The 12,887-nt window shown below is 44.6% G+C and overlaps 1 protein-coding gene across 1 annotated transcript; it reads right to left on the bottom strand.

Moving 5' to 3' along the window:
- Positions 1-1,389: 1,389 nt before the first annotated feature.
- On the bottom strand, positions 1,390-10,033 carry Serpinb1 (serpin family B member 1). The gene is made up of 7 exons (XM_005355013.3): positions 9,887-10,033; positions 8,385-8,557; positions 6,666-6,803; positions 5,647-5,764; positions 3,922-4,064; positions 3,569-3,736; positions 1,390-1,901 (listed from the first exon to the last, which is right to left on the bottom strand). Exons 2-7 carry the CDS (start codon positions 8,547-8,549, stop codon positions 1,497-1,499), a joined length of 1,137 nt encoding a protein of 378 aa, XP_005355070.1. The 5' UTR covers positions 8,550-8,557; positions 9,887-10,033; the 3' UTR covers positions 1,390-1,496.
- Positions 10,034-12,887: the final 2,854 nt, after the last annotated feature.

Raw genomic sequence — 12,887 nt, forward strand, 5'->3', positions numbered from 1 at the left:
CAGATCCAAACTAAAGGAACAGCCCAAAGGAAGAGCCAGAGGCAGCGTCCACTGCTTTTCTCCTATATCTAGGAGAACCTGGATATGTAGGTGGTAGTATCTGACTGGGGGAGCGGGGAAAATGTAGATGAAAGTTTCTGTCCCACCCTGTCCTGCAACCATTTGGTCCCAAATAAATACATAGAGGCTTATATTAATTGTAAAATGTTTGGTCTAATGCTCAGAATTATTACTAACTAGCTCTTACCACTTAAATTCACCCATAATTTTTGTATATGTGTAGCCACACATGGCCTGGTACCTTTTCTCAGTGAGGCATTCTCATCTTACTTCCTCTGCGTCTTGCTGGTGACTGACTCTCTCTCCCTTTCCTCTTCTCAGAATTCTCTTAGTCTGCTGCCCCGCCTGTACTTCCTGCCTGGCTACTAGCCAATCGGCATTTTATTAAACCCATACAAATGACAAATCATTACAGTGTACAAAAGCATTATCCAACAGCAGGAGAAGAAAAAAGCTTCCTGGTGATTTGCTACAGTTTGGGTTCTAACCTATGGAGTCATCACTACTAATTGTCCTCATCCATCAATTGCACTTGCGAATGTAGCCTTGGCTTGCCTGAGACCAGGGAGAGAAAAGAGGATGGGCACCACCTGTCTTACTGAGGCTAATGAATCAACAGTCTTATGGAAAAACAAAATGTAGAATCTCAAGCTCCATCCAAAGGAGTGCATCTGACGAAGGATCATACCAATCCAAGAGTCCCCAGTTCAGCTTCCTTCAGCACTATACAAAGCCATCCTATCACTATAGCAGCCTGTCAAAACACAGAAAAGTTGATTGATAAGATCATTATCAATTCCTACAGCATGGAATCATAGGGGGCAAATGTGTCTTCATAAGGAGGGGGTCCTTTGGTGGTCTTTGTTCCCATAGTGTGTCTGTCTTTAACCATCCATTCAACAACCAAGAATGCCTTTGATTGTGGCTTTCAAAACTCTAGCTATAAAAGAAACAACATGGTTTCATTTCACAAAGTATAAGAGAAATTAGATAGTAATTGTTATTTGGGATTCATTAATTTAATTAATGTATTATTACGTTGGTTTTATCTCTCTTTCTTTTTTGCCTTACTCTAATTCTAAACCGAGAAACAACTGTCTTTGAAAAGAGCCATACCTTCTCATGCCTGTCGGGAGCATATGTCAATGCCATAGGTTACCTTATGGTCAAGAATTATGCACCTGATTTATTGAAAAGAATAACTGAATTTGTTTCACTCAACAGCAACCATTGGATTATTTTTGATGTTAAAAAACAAAATAGACACCCATGCCTAAAGTCATGCATATAAAAAGCCAACAGGATTAAACATACAAAGGAAACTAAAGATTAGTTTCTGGGTAGACATTTTATTGGCAAGGGCAAATGGAAATTATCGTCATTGAAATCTCAGGGAATAAAACTCTAAGCTCTGCCTTGTACTTCTAAAGGCTCTTCTATGGGGAACAAACTCTGCCGAGGAAGAGCATGCTAGCCGTGGGATTGTGCCGAATGAAGAAGAGGAATGGGTGATCCGCTGTGAATTCTTCCTCAGGCAACAGCATGGCAAATGTAGCGATGCCTCCTGTGGCGGCGGCTGCCTCTGTTCCCTCCTCATTCACTTCCACGAAGGACTTGTGGATGATTTTTGATATGAAAAGATCTTTGGATCCTGACATGCCAGACAGATCAGCCTTGCCACGGCTAAAGAGATCCTGCACTCCCAGGCTGCCGAGGTTGGAGTTGAGCGTGTAGCTCTCTTCCAGCTTGAATCTGGGCAATTTGACATGGACATCAATGTTTTTCAAGTTCTCACGCTTGGTCCACTCATTAAGTTTTTCCAAAGTCAATTGCTCCTCAATCTAGAATTAATGTAAAGCAGAATTATTACTGTGATAAGGTACTATTCAAATGAATGGATTCACAATTGGCACTGCTCATACGGTTTCCTTCATGCTTTCTGCCCCAACAGATTCTATTTAAAAGATTTCATTTTTGTCTGTCAGTTGATGGAATATAGCAGAACTGTTTTCTAGGTTCTTGAGGGTCCAGATACAAACACATTCAACACTAAGTCTGTTAGCCATTCTTCCACCCTCCTGCTCATCTGCCCATCCATCCTTCTCTCGATCCATCATCCACCCATCTCTCTCCTTCCATCCATTGGATTCTTCCCTTCTGCTCTTCATTCAGTCCATCCATCTATCCATTTCTCCATCCATTCAGGATTTCTAAACCTCTATCACAATGAATCTCTTTTATAAGCCACCACAGCTTTTTATTATTGTACTTGCTTGAATGGTACAAGGGAAAATTTAAAAGTTTCTTCTATTTATTCTGAACCATCCGAAAGTTGCAGTGATCTGTAAACTCCACTATAGCTGAAGTAGTCTCTAATCACTTTCAGATAAAAATTAAAAAAGGAACACAATGCATGGGACTTGGTTCATTTAAAACAAGGAAAGAAGCGTGCATGGGGCACACAGCTGCAATCCCAGCATCTGTGAGCCACTGATGAAAGGTTGTGAGGTCAAGGCCAACCTAGACTGCACAGCAAGACCTTGTCCATGGAGTGGAGTGGAGTCAAGTCAAGTAGAGCAGAACAGAGGAGAGCGGAGTGGAAAAGAATAGCTAGGATGGAATAAGGATGCTAATGGCACCAACTTTGTAGCATTGTTGTGACTATTGAATAAATCAATGTATTTAAAGGGTTTGACACAGAGTAAGTACCATATAAATATCACGTATTGTTGTGCCTCTATTGGACTAGAACAGAACCACTTATCTTATGGATAGTGAAAATTTCTTTCTTGAGATTAGAGCCTTATTTTATAATAATAAAATAAAATATCAGAAAGAAAATGCAACTGACAAAAGGACCACATTCATAGTGTCAGTAGTCAGTACCTACTCTGTACTTGAGAAATGACCCCAGGTCCTTCCTGATTGCCAGTGTAGGCTGGAAAGGAACAAGAGCTAAGACACACGGTGGCCTAGGATTTCTGAGGGAAAACTGTAATCTTCACAATTGTGTCTACTTCTAACCCTGTCAGGAGACACCCAATCCCCAAGGATGGAAATCACTTCTTACTGTACTTGCTTTCAAGTTACTTCGAGAGGCTTTCTGTGAGGGACCACTCATCACTGTTCCGTTTTCCTTTAACTCCTTAGATGTTCCTCTGTCACAATGGCTCATGGAAAGCCGCAGATATTCTGAACATTTAAACTGCAGGCTTCTGGGTTGAGAATGTGGCTCAGCAACAGAACACTTACTTAGCACAAGGTACTTGGCGTACTTCAAATAATAAGTAGTAATAGTAATAGTAATGATGATGATGATGGTGATGATGATGATAACAGTATAAAAATGAGGCCTCAGAGGAGCAAGCTCCGATGGACTATATTAACAAAAACGGTGGTGAACTGGAAGGGATTTCCTGTAAAGTCTATGGATGAACAGCAAGCATATGGGATGTGTAAGCACAGTACAGTGAAAGGAGCCATGAATCGTGATGCCGATAGCAAGTACCTTCTTAAGACCAGTGGACTCATCCTCGATGTCTTCAGGCAGCAGAATGACCATGCTAAGTTCTTCCCCCTGGTACGGCAGCTCCAGCACCTTGCAGTTCAGATCCTGAATGTACCCGAGTGGAAGTTTTTTCTTTTGATACATCATCTCCACTGTTTTTGTGTCTTTCTGGATGGTTATAAAAAGAAAATCACCCCAATTATTCCCTCTTGTCTTTCAAAGAGAGGGATTTGGGGCCTTGGGGAGGAGTTCTCAGTGGTAACAGCCTGGCTTAGTGTGGAGGCCCTGTGGTATGTCCCTGGCACTCACACACATACAAACAAGAACGGTCTAGGATGATAATGTCACCTGACCTTATTCAGTCGGAATGGAGCATCGGTTGTGTCCTGCTTCCTGAATTTATCCTTCCACATTCCCTTGAAGTAGACGGCATTCACCATCACAAGTTTGGTCATACTGTCAACCATACCCGGAGTTAACAGTTCTGGAATTTTCCCTGAAAAGATAAAGTCAGCTTTTTTTTTAATGCTCCGCATTGGAATTCCAAACTGGAACCGATAATTTATTAGCTTGAAAATGTGATTCAGACCTAGAATTTGCACTTTATTTTGCTTTAACTCAGTGTTAAGTTAGGGATTTGTCCCATTTTTTATTTGAAATAAGCCAATTTGTAAGACCCACAAGTCTCACTGAAAGAGCTTGTGTCTAGCATGTCCTAAGGTTCCATCCCTTGAACCAGAAAAATAAAATCACTAAAATAAGTCAAATGTCTTCAAAGGTTTACAATCAGAACATTCTTCTTTCCTGGGTGGAGACAATAACCCTTATTTTGTGAATGATTGCTTCTTTACAGAAAACAAACAAAATAAGGAATTCCACTAAGGAGTGAAAATGTTTGTACTCACTGACAAATGATGTCTTCAAATCTGCTAAGTAGAAGCCTGTTCTCATGAAAAGGATTTTTGAACAAATCTCTAAGAGATGAGACTCAGCCAGTGGGTAAGTCTATTGAAACAGAAGCCATTCTCCCCACAGCCTGGCACGCTGTTGGGTGGGAAGGGACGGGCTCCCCTGGGAGCTGACTCACAGTAGCAAGACTGAAGAGAGATCCATTACCAAGCTGAATTGGGCCCAGAGAGTGAGTCACTCCCGACTCACTACCTGGAGTTACTGTAGGACAAGACACTGGCTGAAACTATTACGAATTCAACAGTTTCTAAATACTGATTTCATATGTTCCGTGAGGTTTCACAACCCATTTCTTTCAATACGAGCATGAAACACTTTGGGAGAGGCATTTTTTTTTTATTAATTTTATTCTGCATTTCAATGTTGATTTTAACTTTACATTGTAGCTTGGGGGAACCCATAGGTACTCAACTGCTTCCATTAAACCTCTTCACTGATAAATTTCTAACACCTGAAGTTCTCCCTTATACTAGGGAGCATGCCAGTGCCCATAAGTCAGGAGCTGGGAAGTTGAAGGATGGAGAAAGAAGGAGATGCAGGTGAGAGAGTGGAAGGGGAGGAAGAATCTGTGCACAATGGCTCTGTCATAGCTCAGAAGGGCTCCCCAAATGCCCTTTTCCTAAAGGTTTGGTCCCTGATCCATAACTGCATTGAAAGGCAGCAGAACCTTTAAGATGTGGGACCTAGTCAGGGGTCTTTAGGTCACCGGGGAATGCATTTTCTTTTTGTTTTTTATTTTGAGAGAGGGTCTTGCCATATGTACTCAAAGCAGTCCTCAGCCTTCTAAGTGCTGGGGTTGTAGGTCTTCATCATCAAACCCATTCTGGGGGAGGTATGCTGCTATTGAAAATCATGGTAAGACACTGGTCTCTCCCTCTTCCTTTTTAGTCACCAGTGAGGTGAACGGGCCTCCTCTGCCATGCTGTACAGCTCCCCAAGGCACTGTATTTTCATAGGACCAAATCAATAGGGTCAATTAGTTATAGACGGAAACCACCCAGACTGTGAGTCCAAATCAGTTTTTTTTTTTTTCTGTAGCTGATTGTGACAGGTATGAGCAACAGCAAGAGGAAGCTGATTAACAGAGCCAGTGCAGCTCAGTCTCTTACCTTCGGTTTGCTCTTCGATCCACTTGTTTATGGACATAGTTGCATTTTCAGCGGCTTCCTGAAAATCCACCCGGGGCAGGTCAGCAATGTACATTTCCCGAAATGAAGCCAAGAACTCCTATTTTTTTTTTTAAAAAAGAAAGGGCTATGAATAACTTCTCTTCCCTAAAGAAGCTTTCTAAAATCGTGAAAAGAAAAAAGTCACAGAAATTAAAAAGTTTCATTAAAATCTAAACTTTGTACTTTTTTGTTTTGTTCAAAAATGCATAACACTAAATTTACTGTCCTAACCAATTTTTTAAGGTTATAGTGGAGTAGTGGTAAATATAGCTCTTTACTTAATGTTTTTGATGTTAATACAAAGGTTACTAATTCTTTTTGAATCTTATATCAATGCTTCATAAGCCAGCAAGTGTTGATTATACTTCTAGTGGCTTTTCAGATCTGCTTTTGCTTTGTGTGTGTATGCATGTGTGTGGTGTGTGTGTGTATGTACATGTGTGTGTATGGTGTGTATACATGTGCATCTGTGGAGTGTATGCATGTGTACATGAGTGTATATAGGTGTGATTTCCTGTGCATTTGTGGAGGCAAGAGAAGTTATCAGGTGTCCTGGTCTTACGCTCTGCCTTATTCCTTTGAAACAAGGTCTCTTCCTGAGCCTGGCTAGGGTGGTGGTCCCAAGCCCATGATCCACCTAGTTTCATTCCCCACAGTTCTGGGATGGCAGGAGAGTATGAGGCCATGTCTGGCATCTTTTATGGGTACCGGGATCAAAAGTCGGGATCAAAAGTCGGGTTCACGTGCTTGCACGGGAAGCACCCTTACCCACTGAGTCACTTCAGCACTGCCCTAGTTTTAACAAAGCATCAAGGAGGAACTTTTTGTTAGAAAGACTGTGAGATGCAAACTCCACCTGCATTCTCTGTTGTTTTTATGAATGACCTGCAGCATGGCTGTGATGGGAAAAGTCCATATCCCTTTAGGCAGTTTCAGAATGTGAAGTGCTCTGTACTTACGGGAAGGAAATTGTAGGTTTTGTCTCTGTACAGTCTGTTAGCAAGTTTCAGAATGTGGGAAGCCACACAGTTTCTCAGTTCAGCATTCAGTGTTCGAAATCCCGAATGAACGTCCTCAACAGCATCGAAATGAGCGGCCTACAGTAAAAACAAACAAACAAACTTCTTTATACAACCACTCATTTTGAAGTTATAAAATGATTCCTTGGTGTCTGCTTCCATCAAATTATTATTTTTTCTTAATGCTGATTAGCTCCCACCTAGTGTTTTATTTATATGTCATCTGGAGAGCAAACAAAACACAACAAGAAATATACGGCTCAGTGAGGCCTAATATGTACATTAAACTTGGCTTCTAAATAATTTTTAATAGTTTCACAAATGTGAATGCTTAACGCACCAAATATTTATATCTAATTTTTCCCCAAAAAGATTAAATGGTATGATCTTGTATATATTATGGGGTATATACAATTCTGCTAAAAAAAAATCTCAGAAATAGTGAAAATAAGTGAGACGCAAAGATAAGGCTGGCTGGGGCCTTTCTCTTTTGTTATCTTATTAGAGTCCACAACTCAGTCCCTTGAAAAACAACTTCCTTAAGTTTATTCTGGCGAGAGTGTAATTCTTCATCTATTAGGGGCCAATCAATGGGCCCTTTATGGTTTTATGAGGCCTGGGCTGGTTACTCACTCTATGGCACAAAGGGCAAAAGACACATAGGGTCCACAGTTCATGCTACTCACTGAGGTATGCAGTGCTTGCTATGAGGATGCACCTACTGGAATGAAATGTGGAAGAAGAAGCCTGGAGACTATTTGTTCCTGAAGTTGTCAGCCCTGTAAAGCCTGCAACCTTGAAGTGGATGCGTCCTGTGAGAGGCACCTGGCCGCAAGTGTGGATTAACCAGGCAAGTTTAGTTAGGAAACCCCTTCCCCATCCCTGTCTAGGCTTCCAAAGGTGGCAGAATTCCCTCTCAGAATTAACAAGAGCAGAAGTCCCCTCAACACACATTAAGGAAGACTAGGAAGCTTTGGGAAGGGAGACAAAGGTGACCTGCTGTCTGTGTGTGTGTGTGTGTGTGTGTGTGTGTGTGTGTGTATGTGTATCTGCAGGGTGGGAGAGTGTTGATCCCTTTTGCCAGGCCACAAGGACTCTCCAATCCTCCCTCAGAACCACAGCCAGTTAAAGGAAGCTGCAGAGAGTCACAGGGTTAACCCTGGGAACACAGACAGGTGGCTGGCTATTTTTTACCTTGTCTCTGCAAACAGGCACCAACCACCACCATCTTGCCTTCTGGAGCATGTTACCATATCTCTCACGCTTGCAGCTTACACTGTATTACAGGCACAATAATTGAGCAATGGTGTTCCATGCAAAATGAAGATGGGACGAAGCCTGCTCTGAGGAGGTGGAGGGCTTACAGGAAAGCCGTCAGACTCACTTCCGGGAACAGGAGCACCAAGCCTGCAGGTAATGTTGTCTTTGTTCATGCTATGCCACCAACTGAACAGAAAGAGCGCTCTATGAGTAGTTAAAGCTGATAGAGAATGAACAACTGATCTGGTTCTCGGAGGGGCTTTTCAGAAAGTCTGACTGCACCCCAAGCAGCTATTGAACCCAGCTCGACAAGGTTTAGAAAACACCAGGAGAGCTCAGAGGCACGGCTGTTCACAGAGAGTGAGAGAGAGAGAGCTGGTCAGTGTTGCTTCTGCTCACCTTAGAGAGCTGGGCTGCAGTGTTACCTTTGGTCCCTAGAAAGATCATGGCCAAGGCATAGGAAATGCTGAAGGGTGAGATGAAGATGTTCCCCGTGGAGTTTTCTGTCAGGGTGCGGAACAGGTCCAAGGCAAAGAGGGTGTTGGCTGTGCTCAACTGCTCCATGGTGAAGGCTGCAATACAGAGAGATCAGCATTCCCAACTACTGCGCCAGCAAGACCATCTCCCTTAACTTTGCCAACCACCCCTAAGACCCTGCAATTTAGGATCTCCCAGGCTCCCCATCCCACCCAGTCCGAACCTGTCCAGTCTTATCTTTCTCAAGAGGACAAGAATACTCTCCCAGGTATACAAAATGGGGGCTAGACTTCAACTGTGACACAGACCCGGAGCCTAGGGTGTCTTATGACTCTAACCTTCCAGACTTGGCACAGCACCCCCCATTACACAGCCTTCTGTCTGGAGCTCTCTCTCTCTCCCTGTGTTAGTCAAGTCCTTGTTCATCTGGGCAATGAATCCAGAAAACCACATCGACTTACTCTGCAGATTCTGGTAAAGATGACAATGTTATCATTTTAGGGATTCAAGGCTCCATGCCTGAGTTCCAGCCTGCAGTCTCGGTTGGAGTGAAATATGCAGGTCTGAGAAACCCTCTCTCCCAGAGTCACACCGTGGGCGACAGGGAAGAGGACTCTCTGGAGTCCCTTTTGATGCCTACAGTGGGTAAGCGCTGCGTGGGGGGCCATCTGCTGTTAACCTGGGTCTCTCCACTCAAAGCTTGTTTGTTCAAGTTCGGGCCAATCACAGGCGCGGTGGCTACTTAGCAACCAGGGCCAAATCCAGTTCTTTGTTTTTTCTTTTTTTCACTTTTTTTTTTTTATTTTATTGAGGAAAGGAAATAAAAAAGTTTCAGCCTCCTCCCAGCCTCCCACTTCCCTCCCCCTCCTTCCACCCCTCTTCCCCTCCCCCCACTCCTCTCCCCCTCCCTCTCCAGTCCAAAGAGCAGTCAGGGTTCCTTGCCCTGTGGAAAGTCCAAGGTCCGCCCCCCTCCGTCCATGTCTAGGAAGGTGAACATCCAAACTGGCTAGGCTTCCACGAAGCCAGAACATGAAGTAGGATCACAACCCGGTGCCATTGTCCTTGGCTTTTCATCAGCCCTCATTGCTCGCCATGTTCAGAGAGTCCGGTTTTATCCCATGCTTTTTCAGTCAGTTCTTATTATTGAGGATCTAGGATTCCCCTCCGAGCCTCCCTGCAGACCGGACTGACCCTGCGCGGCTGCTGGGCACTGTCCCTTAGCTTAAGGTCTAAAAAAGGGAGCTGGGGGGGAAAAGAAAATTCTGACTGGGATCGTCCTCCCTCTAGTCCGGGCGGGCGTGAGGTGGCGCTGGGGATCCAGGAAGCATTCCCGGATCAGCTTGGGTGAGCGTTCTGCGCAGGGAGCTGGAAGTCTTGTGTCCTCCTGCCAATCACCTCCCTACGATGCCACCCGCCGGCCTTACCTGTAGCGTAGCAGTACCAGCTGCTGCAGTTCTAGGAAGCGCCCAGGGCCAGCTGCAGCCCTTATAGTTTGCGGAAGGGGAGTGTCGGCCTGGCAGGCCCAGCCTGGGTGGGGAGGTTCCTTCCTTGGTGACTGCCTACTACTGAGTTTGCTGTCAAGTGACCAGCAGGGACTCCAACTTTTCTCAGTTCTAGGTCTCTCTCTGTTTCTCTAAGAAGAGACCTAATAAATTATTTCCTCCTGAGCTGTGAACAGCCGAAAGGATAAATGTCACCTCTCACAGGCGAAAGGATTCCCTGTTGAGTTCCACTGAAACAGTGGGAAAACTCGGGATCGAGATCGTTTGTGTGTTTGGAGAGGGCTGAGGTGGAGAAACACATCGTGGCCGCTCGTGGGGAAAGATCCTCTTGGATAACGTAGCTAGTTCTGAGCAACATCTTTGACTGCTCTGCCTTTCGGGTCCCAAGGCTACTGTCTGGACCTGTAATGTCAACAGAATCTTTCAGTTGTTGTTGGTTCCGCTGTTGGTTTCAGTTGTTCAGTGGGTCCTCGTCTGCACACAGGGATCCTTGGATTGGCCATTCTTTCAGTTGCCAAACTGACTAGGTGTCCAGGCTGTCGGCAATGGCAGAGGAGACAGTAAAGACGTAGCCTGATGTGGTGGCGGGGGTGGTCTGCATGGTCCTAACTATGCAGGGTCTGTTGCGTAGATTGTTTATGCCCAATCTAGGTCAGAAGAGTGCCACCAAGTGACCGGATGGCAGCCATGCCCAGTGTAACCATGTGATTACAGTTTTACAGAGTCATCAGTGGGCACACCCCTGAGACCTGGACCTTAAGCCACAGAAGGAGCCAGACAGTATAGGTCACTCGGTCCCTGCTAATAAGTTAGCTTGTAGAGTCAGCTGATCCCTTGATATTTCATCTGGACCCAACCTTTAATATACCATTTCCATTAAACCACAAAATTCTGTTGTGCCTGTCTTTTTTTAACCCAATTGTGTTGCAGATCGAAATACCCAAGACTGGAAGATTATAAAACCACAAAAATTTGTCTGACAGCTCTGCAAGCTAGGGAGTCCAAGTTGGTCAGGTTGCCAGCAGGTTTGCTGTCTGCTTTCAATGTGGTATCTCCTGAAGATGGTGAGATGGTTCAGTGGGTCAAGGTGTTTGCCACTAAGCCTGATGACCCGAGTTTGAAGCTTGGAACCCACAGTGTAGGAAAAGAACTGATTCCAGAAAGTTGTCCTCTAACCTCTATATAGGTGCCCGAGCATGCTCAACCATGCCCGTCGGTTGCAGCACGCTCTTGGTCCCCTCAGTATTGTACCAACCTCTTAGCTCTTAGGCGGGGCGTGGTTAGTAGCTCTTAAGTCCCCTCAGTATTAGAGCAAGCTGTGTTTCAGAGTTCCATAGAGGTTGCAGGAGGTAGGCAGGAGGGTTGAGGAGAACTTGATGGAATGGGATAGTCAAGATGGAGGAAGGACAGAGATGAGAGCAAGGAGTGAGATATCTTGATTGAGGGAGCCACTATAGGGTTAGCAGAAACCTGGCTCTAGAGGAATTCCCAGGAATCCACAAGGATGATCCCAGCTAAGACCCTAAGCAATAGAGGAGAGGGGGCCCAATCTTGACTTGCCCTGTAGTCAGACTGATGAATATCTTAAATATCAGCATAGAACCTTCATCCAGCAACTGATGGAAACAGAGGCAGAGACTTGCATCGGAGCACTGAACTGAGCTCCCAAACTCCATCTGAAGAGTGGGAGGAATGAGAATATGAGCAAAGAGGTCAAGACCATGATGGGTTTGCCCACTGAAACAGTCTACCTGAGCTAATGGGAACTCACCAACTCCAGCCGGACTGGCAAGGAACAAGCATAGGGCCAAACTAGTTCCTCTGAATGTGGCTGGGGCAGATTGAGGGGCCACTGTCAGTAACACCAGGTACTGGCTTTTTGGGAACCTATTCTCTTTGGATAGATACCTTCTTGTTCAGCCTAGATATAGTAGGGAGGGCCTTGGATCTTCCCCAAAGCAATGTGCCTTATCCTTTCTGAGGATTGGATGGGGGTGAGGCGAGAGGGTGTGTGGAGGGAATGGGAGGAGGGGAGGGAGTGGGAACTTGGATTGATATTTTTTAAAAATTAAAAAATTAAAAAAAATTATATCAGGTTGTCAGGGTGATTCCCTCATTAAATACTAGCTACTACTCTCATGACCACTAGGTGGCGCCCACGCCTCAGCTATTTGAGTCCAGTGCTTGTGACTTTCCCAGGCTGCTGCTGTCCCTTAGCAATTAGTTCCACAGCTCTGGAATCTTGGACTCTTATCCTCTGATGATGTACATCTCCTTGTGATTTTGCCCAGAGGAAGGCTACTGTCAGATGCCCAGTCTTGAATCTTGAGAATTCAGAGCTATCTATCCTCAGATGTTTTATTATAGCAACATAAATGGACCCCGTCCTTTTCACATACAAAATACATTCATTTCAAGTCCTCCAATTTAATTCTAGTATTACCAAAATAAGATATGAGATTCTAATATTTCTTTTAATGAGCCTTTGAAATCAAACAAGCTAATTTCTTTCGAACTAAGGTAAGACCAGCTTAGGACAGACATTCCCGTTTTTAAAAATCAGTGACAGTGAGAAAGAAGTGGAAGTCTACACAATCGTCCAAAGCCCAGAGTTACAAGAACAAGAGACTTTAGAATAACCACATCGGAGCTCCCTGGTTCCATTGTCCAGGCACTCAGGGCTGGGTACTTAGGTGTCTAGGGTTCTGGAGGAGCCCACTCCCTTGACCACTAGGTGGCGCGCACGCAGCAGCTTTTACAGACCGAGTCAAGCCTTTTCTGGCTTTCTGAGGTTGCAGTTGTTTGTTACAATGCTTGCTCCTCCCGAAACCTGGAAGAGGCCCCAGCTCTAGCTCTGCAAAACCTCTTCCTTGTGGGGACTCTACAGTGGCACAACTCCTGGCTCCAATAGACATTACTCTGT

This window comes from Microtus ochrogaster, chromosome 16 (assembly GCF_000317375.1).
Source record: "Microtus ochrogaster isolate Prairie Vole_2 chromosome 16, MicOch1.0, whole genome shotgun sequence".
Taxonomy (NCBI): domain Eukaryota; kingdom Metazoa; phylum Chordata; class Mammalia; order Rodentia; family Cricetidae; genus Microtus; species Microtus ochrogaster.

Coding starts and splice junctions, on each gene's coding strand:
- Serpinb1 (XM_005355013.3), bottom strand. CDS start 8,549: ATGGAGCAGTTGAGCACAGCCAACACCCTCTTTGCCTTGGACCTGTTC. Junction 5,765..6,665: donor AAACCTACAATTTCCTTCCC/GTAAGTACAGAG, acceptor AAAAAAAAATAG/GAGTTCTTGGCTTCATTTCG. Junction 1,902..3,568: donor AGTCCACTGGTCTTAAGAAG/GTACTTGCTATC, acceptor CATTAATTCTAG/ATTGAGGAGCAATTGACTTT.